This window comes from Salmo salar, unplaced genomic scaffold (assembly GCF_905237065.1).
Source record: "Salmo salar unplaced genomic scaffold, Ssal_v3.1, whole genome shotgun sequence".
In the NCBI taxonomy this organism is placed as follows: Eukaryota; Metazoa; Chordata; class Actinopteri; order Salmoniformes; family Salmonidae; genus Salmo; species Salmo salar.
The window spans coordinates 8,211-29,284 of NW_025550117.1; the positions used below are offsets into that span (position 1 = coordinate 8,211).

Sequence of the window (21,074 nt, forward strand, 5' to 3'; positions counted from 1 at the left end):
TTAAAGCTGAAATGTCTTGAGTCAAGTATTCAACCCCTTTGTTATTGCAAGCCTAAATAAGTTCAGGAGTAAAAATGTGCTTAACAAGTCACATAAGTTGCATGGACTTACTCTGTGTGCAATAATCAGTCTGATATTTTAAAAAATCCACTGATCAACAAAATATACCACACCATTTTAAAGTGAAAGGATGTATGATTGTATTGGATAAGACTGGTACAGACATCAGTTTATTCTGGATCAGTAATCATTGGTTGCATCGTTTTGTAAAAAAATGTTTATTGTATTTTCATTTCTCAAAATAACAAAAATGGCATTACATGCATGTTCAACAAATATAAACCTACAAATCAAGCAAGACTTGAGACATGAGATCCGCATAAAACGATCATGATCCGTTAACCGGTGAGTCTTCATCCATATCATCGTCCTCAGACTCATCTTCCTCAGACTCTTGTTCTTCACCCTCCTCCCTCCCTTCTTCCTCCTCCACTTCTTCCTTTTCTACCTCTTCCACCTCCTTGACATCTACCTCCTCCACCTCCTTGACATCTACCTCCTCCACCTTTCCCTGTACCTCCTCCACCTTTCCCTGTACCTCCACTACATCCTCTTCCATCTCCTCCACTCCATTTCCTTCCTCTGTCTGTATCTCTCGTTCCATATGCACAACCCCGTTCTCCTCCTCTTCCACCTCCACCATTTCCGGGGGACTGCAACACAAGAGAAATAAAGATCGGAAACAGTCAAAGAACCATATATGCAAACCCCTCTGCCCCATAATGCTGTTTACTTTGTCCATCGATGGCTCATTTAAATACTCAGACAACGCAGGACATGACAGACACACAGTACATGCCTTGGACATGTCGTATGAGAAGATGTAGTCGCCTGTACACACCTTGTCTGACCTCCCGTCCGGGATCTGACCAGCCTGCAGCATCCCCTTCAACCTCTCCACCTCGGCCAGAGACGAGGCGTTAGCTATTGCATTCTGGGTAGGGCACAGAACAAATGTATTAGTTCATACATACATACATACATACATACATACATACATACATACATACATACAGAACCATTACATTAGATAGGCATTTTGGTTTTGATGAACACTCTTTTGAAAGGACCATTAGAGTAGATTGCCAGTCCCGTTACATTAATTTGTTTAGCAGACCATAAATTGACCATTAAAATTGTGAAAATTACATTAGGTCAGTGGAATAGTGGTATAAAAACTGAGCTGTCCACGCCATAGCGTGTCACTGTCTGAAAACAATGACGTAGGGTCTAATCCATGTGTTGCAATGAGTTTGAACACACAATCTGTGGAATGAAAGCAAGCCAAAAGGAACAAAACTACACAGCGAGTGTACATTTTCTGGCGCTAAATACAATGTTAATAAATTATGAAGTGCCTTGATCGCTTCCACGTCAGCAGGAGACGGTCCCATCTTCTTCTTCTCAGGCTGCTGCACGGCAGCTCCGGGGGTGAACCTGGGAACGCACACCAGCAGAGTTAGAGAGAACATGGAGGGGATGGGTGCTTCTCTAGCCTCTCAACCAGTGTAGTATCTTTTCTTATTGAGTCAAATAAACTGATACGACAGGAAATGCCATTGAGACGGCGCTCCTAAGAAACACTGTTGCATGGGGGGTGTTCACAGTAGTTGGGGCAACACATATTTAGATACTCCAGTTGCTACGCAACACCCCATCTACAAGAGTGATCGGTGGTGCAGATAGTCCGATTCTAGAGTGTTCCGGTGATTGTCCGACACCCCCACCAGCCAGTGTCCAGTGATTCTAAGGAGCTGCCGTCCGACGGGACTTTCATCTTACGTTTTGGTCCGCTTGGCAATATCCTTTGCAAGCTGAGCACCTCGTTTGCCCTTGAACATTTTCTCCGCCTCCTGACGCTCCTATGGTAATACATCACAGTTAAAGTGAGAGCTTTTCCAATCAGACAACGACACCTTCACGAGAAGGACGGACAGATGTTTGGGAGAAACATACAAATATAGCACTCTCTTAGCATGTCTAGAAAGACAGAGCTCTCCTCCTATACATTTCCTTCTATTCTGCATGCTTCTTTATCATTGCACTGCAAAGATTAATAACTAGGGCCTTCGTAGGCCAAGTCCAACGGTATGTGACTGTTTGCACTGACTAAAGGCCTACATCATTACAAAAAAACATACAACATACAACCTGACCTGTGTTATAGACGACCACCCTTTGGACCTGGTAATGACAACGCTTTTCTATAAAGCTACAACTCTTAGTTTCTGAACGATGGCATGCACTTACCTTTAACTTGACCTTCTGAAAGTCAAGCACGTGAATCTGGGGAATTTTGTTGATGACATAGAGCCTGTAGTGCTTCTTGTTGGTCACTGGATTCCTTAGGAGGCTGAGATGTCACGAAAGCAGAGATTACGATATTGACTCACAAAACACAGGATTTAGGTACAGAAATATAGCAACTCATCTTGTCCTGCAATTTACAGTGAAATTGATAGCAACCTAAAGGATGAATCTGACTTAACTAGGTGTTGTAGTAGAGGTAAGTATTTATCATGAGATACCTGAGAAGGGTCAATGTCTTCACTGAGGCTAGCGGATCCAAATCACCCTGGAGGTAAAAGCAAATTTAAAAAACATGCCAACACATTAAAAACAAATCAATGGTTCAACAGCTGTGACTGAACACAGGAGCACTCATGACACAAATATTGCTAAATAACAGCACAGGTCATATTTTTCCAATCAACAACATGCATTGGTAAAATGCTCCCAATCAGTAATTATTTAAAAAGATCTGATCAGATAAGGCCTTGACCCATTCACTGATGGGATATGTGATAACTCACCAATTCCTGGATGTTGTTGCTTGTGAGGATCAGCTCCCTCATACTCGGCAGTGCCTGTTCAAGGTTTTCACCAACACGACTGTGGGAGCACACAAAACACAGTGATAGCTAGCTAGCTAGGAGGCTAACCTTAAAACGAAATCTAGCAATCCTAGACAACACAATTGTTGCGAAAGTTACCATATTCTGTTGTTGTTCATGAGCAACGTTTTGAGCCTCTTGAGTAAAGGGAAGCCGTCCAGTTTTCTGATTTCATTGTCAGAGAAATCGATGGTATCAAACTGGTCAAGTGTAGCCCCAAGGTTTTCAAGTACAGGAATTTTGTAACCTAAATGAGAGCAGAGCATAAAAGCATAAGGTTAGCCGGATAGTTTTGGTGATGTAGCTAGCAGTTAGCAATCACTATCCATCAGTTATTACAGTGCGAAGGCCTAGCCAAACAGAGTTAGCTTTACTAGCTAGCATGAAATGCGCAGGTTTATTTACCTCGCAGATCCAGCTCCCTGTCGCGCACCGGGTTTGTGTACTGAGCAGCCTGCTCAATTAGCTCTGCCGATAATTTTACCATATCGACGGCTAACTGGGGGGGGATGTTTATAAGCGGGTTTCTTGATTTAAAAAAAATCCTGTCCTTACAATGTTTTTTCAACACGCTGCCGCCCGGAAGTAACACTACTCCCACAATGCAACTCGGTGTAAACTAATAACCGGTCAAATTTCATCGAGCGCGCTCTAGCGCTGAGAACTAGAGGTTCAATCAGTGCGTCTGATGATGCCTGATTATCATTCAAAGATAACTGTCGGGGAGCTGACGAGGGTGACTATGTATTTGTCTAGAAGCTGCCCAGAACCTTATTCACTTGGTAAAGGTTTCACCAGACCGAGATAGCTGCACACCTCTATTGCCCCTTCTTCTTCAGTCAGTGCTATCTTGGGACGTCCCTACCCTAAACCCTAACCTTAACCCCTACCCTTACCATAAACATTTAAACGGTCATCTTCAATGGGGCAGGGATGTCCCAAGGATCCCGGACCCTTCTTCAGTAAGTGAGTGCAGTAATCTTTTGGTTTCTCAGTTAAGGCAACTTCTTTGAAAGTCACCTAGGCATAATATGTTTCTGAATTACAATTAGATATCTTCTTTTCATATATAATGATAACCCCATTTAGCGTGTTATTTACCCACAGGTAGGTTACTAATAAATAGATCTTTCTCAGCTTCACCTCGCCCAAAACTTCAACGGACGGTAAGCAGGGCAACTCATTCTCATCTTTGCTATAATTGGGGCCGTCTCCATTTCTTTCTTCTCTAATCCTCTGATGGTGTGGTCATCCTTTTATGTGTTATAAACGGACTGGTGCCTTGCAATTGTGTGCTCTGCAATTGTGTGCTTATTGTATTTAAAGGAGTAGTTAAATAATATAACTGGGGTTCTGAGAGGCTATCCAGCGACCTGCTAGGTCAGCATCAAAGTGAAATAAATAATTTCATCTTGAAGGGTAAAGAAGGGTGGGACCCACATTTAAGGGATTTTGGTACTTTTTTAAAAACTGTGTGGAGTGAATGAATGAATGTGTGTGGGACATTGATAGTGGAATATGCTGTGATGCAAAACAGTCATTAAAGATGAACATTAACATGCACATTGCCATACTGTCTGTCTCTCTTGTTTGTGATGCTGGGAATAACAGCCCCATAACAGTTCATCCTAAAAGATTACTCATGCACACAGGATCTACAGTATATGTACATTCAAATAAAATGAAATTGTATTTGTCACATGTGCCGAATACAACAGGTGTTGCAGGAATAGACCTTACCGTGAAATCATTGCTGATGATTGTTGTCAACATTTCTGTTGTCTGTCTTGTCTTGATGGTTACTGACTGAATCGCCGGCAATAAATGTGCAGAGGTAATTGTGCGTGTGGATGTAATCTTTTACAACGATAATGAACATACTAAACCGTATTAGTTTTACTAAGCTATCTGCCTTTATTCTCTCTGGGATCTCTCTCTCTGTCCCACAGGTATGAACTCACTCTACCTGGCCTGAAGACAACCATCTAGAACAGGGGTGTAAAACTCATTCCATAGAGGGCCTAGTGTCTGCTGCTTTTTCCTTTCAATTAGTACTTAGACAACCAGGTGAGTTCCTTACTAATCAGTTTCCTTAATTCATCAACCAAGTACAAAGGAAGAATGAAAACCCACAGACACTCAGCCCTCTATGATATGAGTTTGACACGTGATCTAGAGGAAAGACCTTTACTCCTCACTCAACAGCATAAATGCTGGCATGACTGTGTGAGAGACGTCCTCATTAAAATAACTGCAGTGGATACAGACACTATGAAGCTTTTCAACCAGACTGGAGGGACACAGAATCAGTCTCTTTCTACAGTATCTATTTCTATGCTCATTCCTCTCAGGGTCTAAAATGTTGAAGTGATTCACATCAAAGGTCAAAGGCGCAATACATTTGCCATTCCTGGTTGTAATTTTCCTGAACCAAATATATTCAACTTTTACAAGTTGTGAAATTATTCACTCCCCTTGCCCAGTTTTTACATTTTTCCCTTAAATCGAAATAATTCAAATAATTCAAAATCTAAGATGTCTTGATTGCATTAGCATTGCTGTGCCACACCGAAATTAGTTCAGGTGCAAACATTTATTTAAGGTGAATGGAGTCCATCTCTGTACAATAACAGTAGTTCACATCAGTCCACACTAAATAATCCTGGTCTTTGCCAGGTCCCTCAACACATTTAAAAATGGGGGAAAACAGCATGTTAATGCAATATATTTATTTTAGCTTTATTTTTACATTTATTGTAGACCAACAGAAAGAAGCATTATCACAAGATTTAGCAGAACAGACATATTCACTATTCATTAACCGAAAGGCTTTATAATCCAAATATATGCATGCAACAAGGCAAAGACCATGGTTTATGACCCACTTTGCAAGAATTGTGTTCTCTGAGAACCGCCAAAGGTGATTACTTTCTTGAAGTGAACTTTCACAAAACCTGATGACTTACTGTTCAAGTGAAAACACTAAGGGCTGGTTTCCCGGATAGAGATTATTAAACCTAGTCCTGGACTAAAAAGCATGCTCAATGGAGAATCTCCATTTAAATAGCATTTTAGTCCAGGATTTTACTTAATCTGTGCTGTCTGGGAATGTGATTCAATATTTGTTGTGAAGTTAGATGTTCTGGTGATGTTTTAGACGTTCTGGTGATGTTTTAGACATTCAAACAAAGTGGACATGGAATCAGTAAAAATCACAAAACCTTCTAGTCTCAAATTGTTACTATCTAAACATTTTGAGTTTGACTTGACTGAATATTCCAATATAGAGCGTGTCACAAGTAAAAAACAAATTGCATTTTAATTATAAAGCAGATCCCACTGGGCACAGATGTTAGTTAAACTTCTAGTTTTGATTATATTTGGTTGAGTTGTTAACTAACCGTGAAATCAACAACAAATGTCACCATGTCATTTGATTTAGGTTAAAAGTAGGGTGAAAAAAAGACAAAATGCCCTTACATTGATCTCTTTTGCAAATCTAATCAGTTTTCCACGTTGATTCAGACGTCTTCACGGATTCTTTTGGTTGAAATGACGTGGAAACAACATTTATTCAACCAGCTTTTGCCCAGTGGGATTTTGGTTTTGGATATTACACTTCAGCTAAACCACATGAGTTACAGATAACTAATTACATATTGAGATTTAATTTATTATGTATCAGTATGATCAAAAAGTTGTAAAAGATAGAGACAATGTATTGGCCACATCGCCCACACCTACTTGAAAGTGATCAAGTACTCAGGATATGCCTGATTGTCATGGAAGATTATGAACATGGATGGTGGAGATACACCATCTGTCACACTGTCATAGAGCTGAATAGTTGTGGTGCTTTTAGGTGGAGGTACTTTCATCCCCTGTTTTCCTGTTGTGAAATCTCCAGTCAGAACTCGACATAGGTACACGTACTTCTGGCCTTGGGGATCCGGTTTTGAGTATGTGTCACTGGCAGAGTAATTTGCTTTGACAGCAAAGTAGGTGCCATCTCCATACAATGCAGCTGCAGAAATTATTTTGGAATGGTTATGAAATTCTCTAAACCTTTAAATCATTGCAGACTGTAGAGTAAATGCAGGAGAAAGCTTATTGCATTTGAATAGAAAATGTGCAAAAACATCATGCCAATATATAGATCAGAATCATAAAGTTGGATAGAGGGTGCACTTGGCCCAAATCCTGTTTTAGCATAGTCACACCCAGAAGTAGCCAATCAATTACACTCCTGAGAAAATATTTCATAAGTGCAGGTTCCAGACAGTAAATCACCAAACTTGGCTTTATACCTTTTAAGACTTTACTGTCCAGCACAGTGGTGGTATGCACCTTTTTTCAATTTATGTATGAACAGACAATACTTTAACATGGAATTAGCCCTCAATGGCACTGCCCATACTGTCACTGAAGAAGCCATTGCCAATATAGGAGATGAGCTCTCTAGTAGATCTCTACGATCGGTTTGCAATAATTCAAACAAAAGAAAATATGAGAATTCAAACATTCAAACAGAAAGAAACCTCAAATTGTTGGCTTTTCTCTTTTTGTGTTAGCCATTACTTACCATTTTTCCCAGCGTAGCTCCGATTGAAGCCAAGCTCGTTAATCTTATCTATGGTTGTGTGGCAGGCTCCATGGAAGAGCTTCCTCTCATTGTTCTGGTGACCGTTCCTGACCTCCATGTCTTTCTTCTTGATCTGAAAGCCCCCCCAGAGGCTTCTGTTCTGGATCCTCTCGATCTGAGTGAAGAACAACCTTGCATTACACATTAATTGGCTAACTAGACAGTGACAAAGATCTTTCACTTCCATAAAGAGGTTCCAGAATCCCTAATATAATGTTGCTAAGCTGTGATGCTTGAACCTAGAATCTAGTTCAATTAAATTGAAAAGGCTATTGTACTTTTTCAACCCATTCTTGAGTATGTACAAATCATTCCATTCACCAGATCCAGCCATGATCTCAAGAGACTTGTACAAGATAGTTGTACAATAAATAAATATACATGTAACTACTATGGAAAATAGGAGAAGAGAGACCTTTAGAACATTCTTCTTGCAAGTATCCTCAAATTGTTTTAGTACGTCAATATGCTCTTGGGTTTGAGGTTGAATGGGGAATGACAGACATGGAGTGTTGGCTGGCATGTCATCCCAGTGCTGGGGGACATCTTTAAAAGTCTCTTCGGGCCGGACCTTTTTCAGCATCTCATGGATCTCATTGGAAGCCTTGAGCACGTCTTTGCTGAGACCCTCTATGGTGAGTTTAGCCTCCTCTTGGGAAGATTTGTGAAAACTTATGCTCACGTCCATGGCGGTCTGCATGTCATAGATGTTCTGCAGCTCCAATTCTGATAGGCTGAAGAGGGCTTTGTCATTGATGAGGTTGAAGTCTTGCTCTTTCACGATGAGGTCCTTGATCACTTGCTTGGCATGATCAACGTGGGCCTGCGACACACCACAGATGTGGAAGCAAGCAGGATCCATGTCCTGGCTCTCAATTTCAATGACTTCATTCTGTTGTGCATTATCAACTTTCCTTCTGGTAAAGAATGCTGTAAGAATATGAAGATAATTTAGTTACAGTATATTGAGTCCAATAGTCTTTACAGGTGTCAATAACAGGAAATATTACTATTAAGCACAGTGGTAAACCTGACATTATTTTCCATAAATGATGTACTGCAGATCAAAGTTTAGAAAAGGAAGTATGTCATACATAAAACATTTTGGAAAAAGCCCTCCTTTTCCTGAATGTCAATGCCTTCCTTTTTAAGCATACTTGTGTGGAAATCATTAAGCATGGCAGGCTGAAAGATGACCATTCGGACAAGCTTCAGGGAGTTCTGGGACTTCTTGCCCACCACTTCCACAACAGCATCCAACATGGCGTCTGCCACTTCACTCGGCTGTATGTTGCCTTGGCCTTGAATGACAGGGCACTTTAGTTGGCACACATTGCAAACATGGATTTGAGATTGAACAAGTGTGAACACATCTTAACAGCCTTACTGTATGTCTGATGTTAAGTTAATCATTGACTAATGCATACAGACTAAAATCTCCTTTCAGTACCTCACATTCTCTTTCCCTCCTCTGTTTTTGTAACTTACCCGTGCCAATAGCAGGTAAAGATATGGATGTGAAGTTATTCTGTGTGCACATTTTGAGTGCACCTTCAACAGACTGCTGGATCTTCTTCGTGTCTGTCTGGTTAACCAAGTGGATGATCTTCTTACACTGCAGGTTGCCTGGCTTTGTCATTATCATGCCTTCGTTAGGCTCGGCTCGTGAAAATAAACATTGTAGATTTCATTGTAAAGAACTGAGCAAATCGATAATTTCTTGCTTATTTCATGATTGTTGAATAGGACAGTGAAAGACTGACAAGAAAAGTAGGTGAAGATAGTGTACTAGAATAGCAATGGATTGAAATGTGCTTAAATCTCATTCACTAACTGTAAAATCTCTCTGGATTAGAGCGTCTGCTAAATGACTAAAGTGTAAATGTAATGTAATGATTTGCATCATAGGCTAACATGAAGCCTAGTTTGTTTCAAGGCAATAGAGTACAACAGTATGAGTCATACATAAAACCTAGCAGTCAAACAGGGAAATGGTTCCAATCGTTTTTCCACCATTCATTTTCCTCATAGTTTTTTTTAGAAACACTTCAAATAAGGGCTGTGTTTTGGGTAGGCTTACCCTGGCGTGATGTTTTGATAACTGTGTAAATCTCTCAGGGACAAGGTGATTTTTATCAATATATTTGCCTGTATTTACCTCCCAAAAATGAAATGCTAATTTGCTGCTAATGTGGCTATCATAAAAACTACAATCCGGACGAGACTGCCAGATCGAGGCAAAGGTAAACATCTCTGAATTAACTATCTAATGTTAGTTAAATGTAGTAATTAATAAATTGGCTACATAGCTTTAAATTGACAATTCTGTGAACTGTCTTATGCAAGTTTTAAATTGACACAATACCTGTTAGCAAAGGTTTCAGCTAGAGATGACATGCAGGAGCTTGCAAGGATTGTTACAATGGCACCGGAGGAGATTGCTGCCGTTTTACAGGCTCCTAACCAATTGAGCTTTTTTGTGTGTTTCTTTTACATTTGTAACTTATTTTGTAATGTTTCTGCCACCGTCTCTTATGAACAAAAAGAGTTTCTGGATATCAGAACAGTGATTAAATCAAATCAAACTTTATTTGTCACATGTGCCGAATACAACAAGTGTAGACCTTACCATGAAATGCTTACTTACAAGCAGAGTTAAGAAAATATTTACCAAATAAACTAAAGTAAAAAATAATAAAAAGAAACACATATAAATAACAATAATGAGGCTATATACAGGGGGTACCGGTATTGAGTCAGTGTGCGGTGGTACAGGTTAGTTGAGGTAATTTGTACATGTAGGTAGGGGTGAAGCGACTATGCATAGATAATAAACACTGAGTAGCAGCAGTGGACAAAACAAATGGAAGGGGGGGGTGTGTCATTGTAAATAGTCCGGTGGCCATTTGATTAATTGTTCAGCAGTCTTATGGCTTGGGGGTAGAAGCTGTTAAGGAGACTTTTGGTCCTAGACTTGGCGCTCCGGTATCGCTTGCCATGCGGTAGCAGAGAAAACAGTCTATGACTTGAGTGACTGGAGTCTCTGACAATTTTATGGGCTTCCCTCTGACACCGCCTATTATATAGGTCCTGGATGGCAGGAAGCTTGGCCCCAGTCATGTACTGGGCCGTACGCACTACCCTCTGTAGCGCTTTATGGTCAGATGCTGAGCAGTTGCCATACCAGACGGTGATGCAACCGGTCAGGATGCTCTCGATGGTGCAGCTGTAGAACTTTTTGAGGATCTGGGGACCTATGCCAAATCTTTTCAATCTCCTGAGCGGGAAAAGGTTTTGTTGTGCCCTCTTCACAACTGTTTTGTTATATTTTGATCATGTTAGTTCATTGGGGATGTGGACACCAAGGAACTTTAAACTCTTGATCCGCTCCACTACAGACCCGTCAATGTTAATGGGGGCCTGTTTGGCCCGCCTTTTCCTGTAGTCCACGATCAGCTCCTTTGTCTTGCTCACATTGAGGGCGGGGTTGTTGTCCTTGCACCACACTGCCAGTTCTCTGATCTCCTCCCTATAGGCTGTCTCATCATTGTCGGTGAACAGGCCTACCACTGTTGTGTCGTAAGCAAACTTAATGATGGTGTTGGAGTCGTGTTTGGCCCCGCAGTCGTGGGCAAACACGACAGAGGGAGGTGTTTAGTCCCAGGGTCCTTAGCTTAATGATGAGCTTCGTGGGCACTATGGTGTTGAACACCGAGCTGTAGTCAATGAACAGCATTCTCACATAGATGTTCCTTTTGTCCAGGTGGGAAAGGGCAGTGTGGAGTGCGATTGAGATTGCGTCATCTGTGGATCTGTTGGGGCGGTATGCGAGTTGGAGTGGCTGTAGGGTATCCGAGAGGATGCTGTTGATGTGAGCCATGACCAGCCTTTCAAAGCACTTCATGTCTACCGACGTGAGTGCTACGGGGAGGTAATAATTTAGGCAGGTTACCTTTGCTTCCTTGTGCACTATGGTGGTCTGCTTGAAACATGTTGGTATTACAGACTCGGTCAGGGAGAGGTTGAAAATGTCAGTGAAGACACCTGCCAGTTGGTCCATGCATGCTTTGAGTACACATCCTGGTAATGGCCCTGCGGCTTTGTGAATGTTGACCTGTTTAAAGGTCTTGCTCACATCGGCTACCGAGAGCGTTATCACACAGTCATCTAGAACAGCTGGTGCTCTCGTGCATGCTTCAGTGTTGCTTGCCTCGAAGCGAGCATAAAATGCATTTAGCTCATCTGGTAGGCTCGCGTCACTGGGCAGCTCGCGTTTGGGTTTCCCTTTGTAGTCTGTAATAGTTTTCAAACCCTGCCACATCCAACGAGCGTCAGAGCCGGTGTAGTAGGATTCAGTCTTAATCCTGTTTTAACACTTTGCTTGTTTGATGGTTCGTCTGAGGGCATAGCGGGATTTCTTATAAGTGTCTGGATTAGTGTCCCGCTCCTTGAAAGCGGCAGCTCTAGCCTTTAGCTGGATGCAGATGTTGCCTGTAATCCATGGCTTCTGGTTGGGGTATGTACGTATGGTCACTGTGGGGACGACGTCGTTGATGCACTTATTGATGAAGCTGATGACTGAGGTGGTATACTCCTCAATGCCATTGGATGAATCCTGGAACATATTCCAGTCTGTGCTAGCAAAGCAGTCCTGTAGCATAGCATCTGCGTCATACTGGCCAATGATTATAATGATGATTGTGATCCAACCATAAAAGTTCAACATGTAGCTAGATGTATTATGCTAATGTTAACTAGCTGGCCTAATGCATCGTTGCCCATGAAAGGAAGTTAGGCTAGCGGGCAAGTATTTTAGCCAGGTAGCCTAGGACAGCAAAAACTAAAAGCATGTACTGTATGACAGAATCATAGACCGTTTAGGCAACATGAAAGAGGAGGATGGTATTGTGAGCCAACATGTTTTTTCCACTTGCACTCACGTACACACCCACACAGAAATCAGTCCCATGGACAGCCACATCATATTTAGCTTACGTTGATTGCACTAAATCGTTTTTGGTATCTTTTAGTTGTCACTGTATTAGACTAAGCATAGGTGATTAGATCATGTTGAAATGTTGAAATTGAAATGGTGCTGGTTTTAACTCCTTTGGGCTAGGGGGCAGTATTTTCACATCCGGATAAAAAACGTACCCGATTTAATCTGGTTACGACTCCTGCCCAGTAACTAGAATATGCATATAATTATTGGCTTTGGATAGAAAACACCCTAAAGTTTCTAAAACTGTTTGAATGGTGTCTGTGAGTATAACAGAACTCCTATGGCAGGCAAAAACCTGAGAAGGTTTCATGCAGGAAGTGGCCTGTCTGACAAGGTGTTGTTGTTCTTGCTTCTGTGTATTGAAGAGTCAGGATCTTAGCTGTAACGTGACATTTCCTAGGGCTCCAATAGGCTCTCAGAGCCCGGGAAAAACCTGAACGATGACGAGTCAGCCTCAGGCTGAAACACATTATCGCCTTTTCAAAGTGGCCCATCAGAGGACAATGGAATTAGGCGCGTGCCCGATTCGACCCGTGCAGTATTTTCCTTCGGCTGTTTAGCTAATTGCAGATTCCCGGTCGGAATATTATCGCTTTTTACGAGAATAATGGCATAAAAATTGATTTTAAACAGCGGTTGACATGCTTCGAAGTACGGTAATGAAATATTTAGAAATCTTTTGTCACGAAATGCGCCATGCGTGCGACCGTTATTTACCCTTTCGGATAGTGTCTAGAACTCACGAACAAAACGACGCTATTCGGATATAACGATTGATTATTTGGGACCAAACCAACATTTGTTATTGAAGTAGAAGTCCTGGGAGTGCATTCTGACGAAGAACAGGAAAGGTAAGACCATTTTTGTTATAGTAAATGTGATTTTGGTGAGTGCTAAACTTGCCGGGTGTCTAAATAGCTAGCCCTGTGATGCCGGGCTATCTACTCAGAATATTGCAAAATGTGCTTCATCCGAAAAGCTATTTTAAAATCGGACATATCGAGTGCATAGAGGAGTAATGTATCTATAATTCTTAAAATAATTGTTATGCTTTTTGTGAACGTTTATCGTGAGTAATTTAGTAAATTGTTAGTAAATTCCCCGGAAGTTTGCGGGGGTATGCTTTTTCTGAACGTCACATGCTAATGTAAAAAGCTGGTTTTTGATATAAATATGAACTTGATTGAACAAAAAATGCATGTTTTGTATAACATAATGTCCTAGGTGTGTCATCTGATGAAGATCATCAAAGGTTAGTGCTGCATTTAGCTGTCTTCTGGGTTTATGTGACATTATATGCTAGCTTGAAAAATGGGTGTCTGATTATTTCTGGCTGTGTACTCTGCTGACATAATCTAATGTTTTGCTTTCGTTGTAAAGCCTTTTTGAAATCGGACAGTGTGGTTAGATTAACGAGAGTCTTGTCTTTACATAGCTATAAAATAGTAATATGTTTGAGAAATTGAAGTAATAGCATTTCAAAGGTTTTGAAAATCGTGCCACAGGATTCAACTGGCTGTTACGTAGGTGGGACGAATTCGTCCCGCCGGTCCCATAGAGGCTAAATCAATTGTGCTTAGTTGTCCAAAAATGTCGGAATCTTTACCTTGCTGACCATGATGTAGGTCATGTAACTGTTTGTTAAATGCAATATGTTCTGTGGACAAGCATTAGACCCAATGATATGTTTCTGCGCATGAGCTTTGCTAGGTTACGTCACCGACATCGGCTACAAGTGTGATTGGGGGATTTCAATTGGAGTGACAGTTCTTGGAACTGTTCATGTTCACTCTCGTTGGTTGTAATGTACAAGTTATCAATCTAGCTAGATTAGCTGTTTATGCCAGCTAGCCATTTTAGTTAGCAAGCTTCTCACGGTAAATGCCACTGACACTGTTTCTAGCATAGTTAAGGTTTCATAATACAAACCATGGTTTTGGTTTGTAGCTGTTGCTAGTTGTTTGTTTGAACGAGAAAGTCCCGCGCCCCACCAAAACCACTCTGCCCATGATTCCCTCAAAATGTATCACCGAACTGGGAGCGGGTTGAGGTAAACATTGTGTTTGATTGCCTGATTGTGTAAAGATGGAGCACTAGACAGCTAGCTAGGCCACCCCAGGACATGTGATTCTGCTTTCTAAAGTGGAGTTGATGTTGTTTACCACTGGTAAACCAGGAGGAAAATACCCAGATGAAAGGGAAGTATAGTGTAACCCTGTGATTGTCATATCTTGTGTTATGATGTCAAGGGTAGAGGCTCTTACCGAGTTGTTGGCATTCAGTCTCCACAGTCGGACCAGCCGTGTCCAGAATGGCTTTAGACACCCCTGGAGTGGTGTACAGTAGGGATATTTCATTTTTATTTTAAAATATGCCCGGCTAAAGCTAGCTCAATAGGTTAATACAATATTCAGTTGTGCAGACATGTCAGGATTGATACTCTATCAGTTAAATGACAATAATATTTTTTAATCCAAAACTAAACCATATATACCTTTGTGTTTGCTATTATTTGCTATGTTTCCAAGTGTATGATCTTAAATAGAGGTAAGAGTACCTGACTTGAGGCTGAAGGAGGAGTTGGAGGAGTTGACAATGACATCCGTAGTCTCTTTGGTAATGTCCCCTGTGACAGCCTGTACAACCACTCCTGACATCTTTATCTCATACATTGCTGAACTTGAGGAAGAACCTAGCAGTTGAGAATAAAAGTCAAGCTATGGACCATCAAAATGATGGGAGTGACCTGGCAGTAATAGGAAGTTGCAAAGACAGCATGAAGCACGGAGTATGTAGCAATGACCATAATAAATGATGTTGGCTGAATAACTATCAACTAGGATACATTTTTCCTGGTTAGGTCACAAGGTCAAGAAACACTCTGGCCCTAATGTATTATAATTCAGGTCAACATAACTATGAAACAACAATAACATTAAAGGATATCTTCACTTTTTAAAACTTACCTCTGTTGCATTTACCCTGAAAGTAGTCCGTCATCCACAGAGAAACTGTCATACACGGTTCGGTTTTGTTTAAATAGCCACTGCTAACTTGAGCTAACACTGCTATGCAAAAGAGGGAAAGTTCAACATGTTCAAACTTGATGACCAAATTCAGATTACATACAATAAAATAAATTAATTTGTTGGACACGGTTGTTTTTTGGTTAGCAGTGGCTAATGTTAGCAGTGGCTATTGAAACAAATCCGAAATGCTGATGTCTCTACTGGACCATGAACTACCCACTGGGCACACTGTCATCTCAATATGACAATTGGGTGATATTTGGTTGAGGCGTTGATAAATGAGATTACAACCTAAAATATATTCACCCATTCAAAAAGGCAGCTAAATGTTTGTTGAATTCCCAAATGTGCTATTACTGTGCTTTCAACCATTTACAAGCACAACAAAGTTCAAAATGGGAAAACAATGTCAGATATTTTGTTTATTTATACAACAACTGAATGTGTTATCACTGATAGCCAAATTAACAGAATTGCAGTTGAGGTTACATGATGGTCAATGCTGTTTAAGATTCTGCACAGATTATTATAGCAATTGTGAAGATCTCCACAGACCTGCCACCTTTGCATGTTGTCCTGAACATACATCTCTAAGAACTTTGTAAAAGCTATGTATGAGGGCCTCCTGGGTAGCATAGTGGTCTAAGGCACTGCAATGCAGTGCTAGAGGCATCACTACAGACCCTGGTTCGTTCCAAGGCTATGTCACAACCAGCCGTGATTGGGAGTGCCATAGGGCAGTGCACAATTGGCTCAGCATTGTCCGGGTTAGGGGAGGGCTTGCCCGGGGGTGTAGGCCATCATTGTAAATAAGAATTTGTTCTTAACTTGACTAGTTAAATAGAGGTTAAAATAAAATAAAAAAGTTAAAGTAACCCCAAAATGAGGCCATGGATATTTTACTCATTTTAAGGTTGAATAAATACTGTTACATAAGTTTGGAAGATACAGTAAATAGCCTGAAGGTTATCATAAAAGTAATATTGAATTTCCTTTGGATGTTACACAAACAAATATCAACATTTTAAGGAAATGTATCTACTTCTTGGATAGTTTCATCTGGCTTAGTCCTATTCTTTAACTTAGATTTTTGGTTGAGTTGGAAACGTGAATCCCATATATAGTTTGTTAACTTGTCAACGAGTTAATAGGCTAGTTACTGTATTACAAAAGTGATATTGAATTGTGTTTGGTTTTCAACGCAACCAAATATCAACATTCTAAGGAGATGTACCTACCGCTTGGATAGTTCCATCTGTGCCACTGCCTTAGTCCTATTCTTTAACTTAGATTTTTGGTTAAGATGGTGACGGGAATCCAACATATATAAATTATTACCTTTCAGAGAAACTGTATTTAAATTTGAAAATCAACCAAAACTTGAAACCCTAGGCCTATAAGTACTGTCTATTTTTTGTTGAATCCTGGGTTAAATTTAAACAATAGTTGTTGGTGACTTTTCACACAGTAGACTAAGCATCAAGTCAGGCTATAGCAAATGCTATGTAGGCCTAAATAGTATAATAGATAAATATGATTATATTGATAGGGTAAACTTATTCTCTTTTCGACATCCGCACAGAATCATAGTTTTTATTCATCAAAATCCATCTGAAGCTAGAGACTTTCGGGATTTTGCATGGGCTGCATCTCAATCCACCACATCCGCCAATGTTGGACTTCGCATCTGTGGTGGAAGGCGGCTGAGGTAAAGCGTTGTTTGTCAGACCAAGGGGCCGTATCCACAAAGTGTCCCAGAGTGGAAAATTGGTCGTAAGTGCTGAGAGTATAGATATTTTTCTCCTACTCTTATGGGTAGATATAAAAGCTATGCATGAAACCTCTTTAGACACAAGAGTCCCACTTACTTGAAAAACTTTTATTAGACCTCAGGAGCTGTCCTAACCCGCTGACAGTTACCAGCAGGTGTCTTCATAATAGAAAAAGGAAGCAAGTCAGAGGCTCCTGCGCCATAGTCAGAAAATTGCTTTGGAGTTGCAAATAGTGCGGGTAGCCATTTGATTACCTGTTCAGGAGTCTTATGGCTTGGGGGTAAAAACTGTTGAGAAGCCTTTTTGTCCTAGACTTGGCACTCCGGTACCACTTGCCATGCGGTAGTAGAGAGAACAGTCTATGACTGGGGTGGCTGGGGTCTTTGACAATTTTTAGGGCCTTCCTCTGACACCGCCTGGTGTAGAGGTCCTGGATGTCAGGCAGCTTAGCCCCAGTGATGTACTGGGCCGTACGCACTACCCTCTGTAGTGCCTTGTGGTCAGAGGCCAAGCAATTGCCGTACCAGGCAGTGATGCAACCAGTCAGGACGCTCTCGATGTTGCAGCTGTAGAACCTTTTGAGGATCTCAGGACCCATGCCAAATCTTTTTAGTTTCCTAAGGGGGAGTAGGCTTTGTTGTGCCCTCTTCACGACTGTCTTGCTGTGTTTGGACCATTCTAGTTCGTTGTTGATGTGGACACCAAGGAACTTGAAGCTCTCAACCTGCTCCACTACAGCCCCGTCGATGAGAATGGGGGCGTGCTCGGTCCTCCTTTTCCTGTAGTCCACAATCATCTCCTTAGTCTTGGTTACGTTGAGGAATAGGGTGTTATTCTGGCACCACCCGGCCAGGTCTCTGACCTCCTCCCTATAGGCTGTCTCGTCATTGTCGGTGATCAGGCCTACCACTGTTGTGTCGTCTGCAAACTTATTGATTGTGTTGGAGTTGTGCCTGACCATGCAGTCGTGGGTGAACAGGGAGTACATGAGGGGACTGAGCATGCACCCCTGGGGAGCTCCAGTGTTGAGGATCAGCGTGGCAGATGTGTTGCTACCTACCCTCACCACCTGGGGGCGGCCCGTCAGGAAGTCCAGGATCCAGTTGCAGAGGGAGGTGTTTAGTCCCAGGATCCTTAGCTTAGTGATGAGCTTTGAGGGTACTGTGGTGTTGAACGCTGAGCTGTAGTCAATGAATAGCATTTTCACATAAGTGTTCCTTTTGTCCAGGTGGGAAAGGGCAGTGTGGAGTGCAATAGAGATTGCATCATCTGTGGATCTGTTTGGGCGGTATGCAAATTGGAGTGGGTCTATGGTTTCTGGGATAATGGTGTTGATGTGAGCCATTACCAACCTTTCAAAGCACTTCATGGCTACGGACATGAGTGCTACGGGTCTGTAGTCATTTAGGCAGGTTGCCTTTGTGTTCTTGGGCACAGGAACTATGGTGGTCTGCTTGAAACATGTTGGTATTACAGACTCAATCAGGGACATGTTGAAAATGTCAGTGAAGACACCTGCCAGTTAAGACACCTGTCAGTTGGTCAGCACATGCCCGGAGCACACGTCCTGGTAATCCATCTGGCCCCGCAGCCTTGTGTATGTTGACCTGTTTAAAGGTCTTACTCACGTCGGCTACAGAGAGCGTGATCACACAGTCGTCTGGAACACCTGATGCTCTCAAGCATGCCTCAGTGTTGCTTGCCTCGAAGCGAGCATAGAAGTGATTTAGCTCGTCTGGTAGGCTCGTGTCACTGGGCAGCTCGCGGCTGTGCTTCCCTTTGTAGTCTGTAATAGTTTGCAAGCCCTGCCACATAAGACGAGCATCGGAGCCGGTGTAGTATGATTCAAACTTAGCCCTGTATTGACGCTTTGCCTGTTTGATGGGTCGTCAGAGGGCATAGCAGGATTTCTTGTAAGCTTCCGGGTTAGAGTCCCGCACCTTGAAAGCGGCAGGTCTACCCTTTAGCTCAGTGTGAATGTTGCCTGTAATCCATGGCTTCTGGTTGGGGTATGTACGTACAGTCACTGTGGGGACGACGTCCTCGATGCACTTATTGATAAAGCCAGTGACTGATGTGGTGTAGTCCTCAATGCCATCGGAAGAATCCCGGAACATGTTCCAGTCTGTGATGGCAAAACAGTCCTGTAGTTTAGCATCTGCTTCATCTGACCACTTTTTTATAGGCCGAGTCACTGGTGCTTCTTGCTTTAATTTTTGTTTGTAAGCAGGAATCAGGAGGATAGAGTTGTGGTCGGATTTACCAAATGGAGAGCGAGGGAGAGCTTTGTACGCGTCTCTGTGTGTGGAGTACAGGTGATCTAGAATTTTTTTCCCTCTGGTTGCACATTTAACATGTTGATGAGTTAGAACTGATTTAAGTTTCCCTGCATTAAAGTCTCCGGCCACTAGGAGCGCCGCCTCTGGGTGAGTGGTTTCCTGTTTGCTTATTTCCTTATACAATTGCAACATTTGATGTACAGTCACATTCACCGTGGTTGTCTGAAGCGTGCTAAAGAGTTCACAGCTGGCAATAACTCATTGCGATTGGTTAATGAGCGTAATCACTCTCTTTCCTTTCTGGTACCTCAAATTGTTGTGATTACCAGCTGAGATAAACTTTTATGAGTTGATTTTACTCCTGGAACAGAGTTTGTCTGAGCAGTATCTTAACATCATCCTAAAACCTACTCTGAGATTTTTTTTGCCTTAAAACAGGTTTTAATAGGATTTCTAGGACCTTTTCTGAGACACTGCGGATACAGCCCCTGGAGTAATCCCGAAAACCGTCCCATTTGGACTTTACCCGTCCGTAAAGTCCAAATGGTTTGAGCTACAAACTAATATGACCCTACTATGGAAAGCTGAGACTCTCACGAACACTGACATGCAAATATTGGCACAATGACTTGAATGGGATTTGTGACACAAATACAAAAATTTGAAAGGTTTATAGCAACAATGTACCTATCTAGTTTTAATGTTAAGATCCCTCAATTACAGTGCATTCAGAAAGTATTCAGACCCCTTGACTTTTTCCACATTTTGTTACGTTACAGGATTCAGCTTTTTCAGCCAAACCCGTTGGTGACAGGTGTATAAAATCAGGCACACCGCCATGCAATCTCCATAGACAAACATTGGCAGTAGAATGGCCTTACTGAAGAGCTCAGTGACTTTCAACATGGCACCGTCATACAGTATATTGGGGAAACCATCATTTGTTAACATACCTTTAATCTTCTGAGTAGACACCGCTGCTGAGCCACCTGAAGTTGCAGACTTGGTTGTGAACCTCTTGTTAAATTCATCAGAGAATGCCTGAAAATAAAATCTAAAGCCTTTAAAAATACTAAACAGAAAATCATAAATCAATCTGCTAGAACCAACTCGATCCTCCTCTCTAGACAATGCTTACCAATATATCCTGGCTATCAATGTTATTCAATCCTGGTCCTGAGGACCCACAGGGGTTTGTTCTTACCCAGCACTAGCACACCTGATGCAATTACTCTTTGTGTGTCAGGTGTGCTAATGCTTGGCTAGGACTTCCTAATCAGTTATAATCAGTGATTAATGTCCACCCCTGTAGAAAGTGAATTAGCATAATATCTCCCAGAGGGACCGACACTGTTTAAGCTAGAGATAATGTATATCCGCATCTGAGGTGGAAGGT

At 41.7% G+C, this 21,074-nt stretch overlaps 2 protein-coding genes across 6 annotated transcripts; both read right to left on the reverse strand.

Annotated features, from left to right (window-relative positions):
- Positions 1-259: 259 nt before the first annotated feature.
- LOC106587741 (U2 small nuclear ribonucleoprotein A') lies at positions 260-3,496 on the reverse strand. The gene is made up of 9 exons (XM_045713668.1): positions 3,360-3,496; positions 3,054-3,201; positions 2,874-2,952; positions 2,589-2,635; positions 2,311-2,413; positions 1,843-1,922; positions 1,419-1,497; positions 900-994; positions 260-713 (listed from the first exon to the last, which is right to left on the reverse strand). The coding sequence occupies exons 1-9, from the start codon at positions 3,439-3,441 to the stop codon at positions 389-391; spliced, it is 1,038 nt and encodes a 345-aa protein (XP_045569624.1). The 5' UTR covers positions 3,442-3,496; the 3' UTR covers positions 260-388.
- A 2,952-nt stretch (positions 3,497-6,448) lies between these two features.
- On the reverse strand, positions 6,449-20,960 carry LOC106587891 (protein mono-ADP-ribosyltransferase PARP14). 5 transcript variants are annotated; one of them, XM_045713666.1, is made up of 8 exons: positions 20,632-20,960; positions 15,156-15,290; positions 14,863-14,925; positions 9,085-9,258; positions 8,691-8,897; positions 8,012-8,526; positions 7,537-7,711; positions 6,449-6,978 (listed from the first exon to the last, which is right to left on the reverse strand). In XM_045713666.1, exons 2-8 carry the CDS (start codon positions 15,268-15,270, stop codon positions 6,695-6,697), a joined length of 1,533 nt encoding a protein of 510 aa, XP_045569622.1. In that variant the 5' UTR covers positions 15,271-15,290; positions 20,632-20,960; the 3' UTR covers positions 6,449-6,694. The 5 variants fall into 5 exon arrangements, with proteins under 5 accessions (XP_045569622.1, XP_014032023.1, XP_014032022.1 ...); XM_014176548.2 differs by lacking the exon at positions 20,632-20,960 and having other exon boundaries at positions 8,754-8,897; positions 15,156-17,004; XM_014176547.2 differs by lacking the exon at positions 20,632-20,960 and having other exon boundaries at positions 15,156-17,002.
- Between the last annotated feature and the right edge of the window lie 114 nt (positions 20,961-21,074).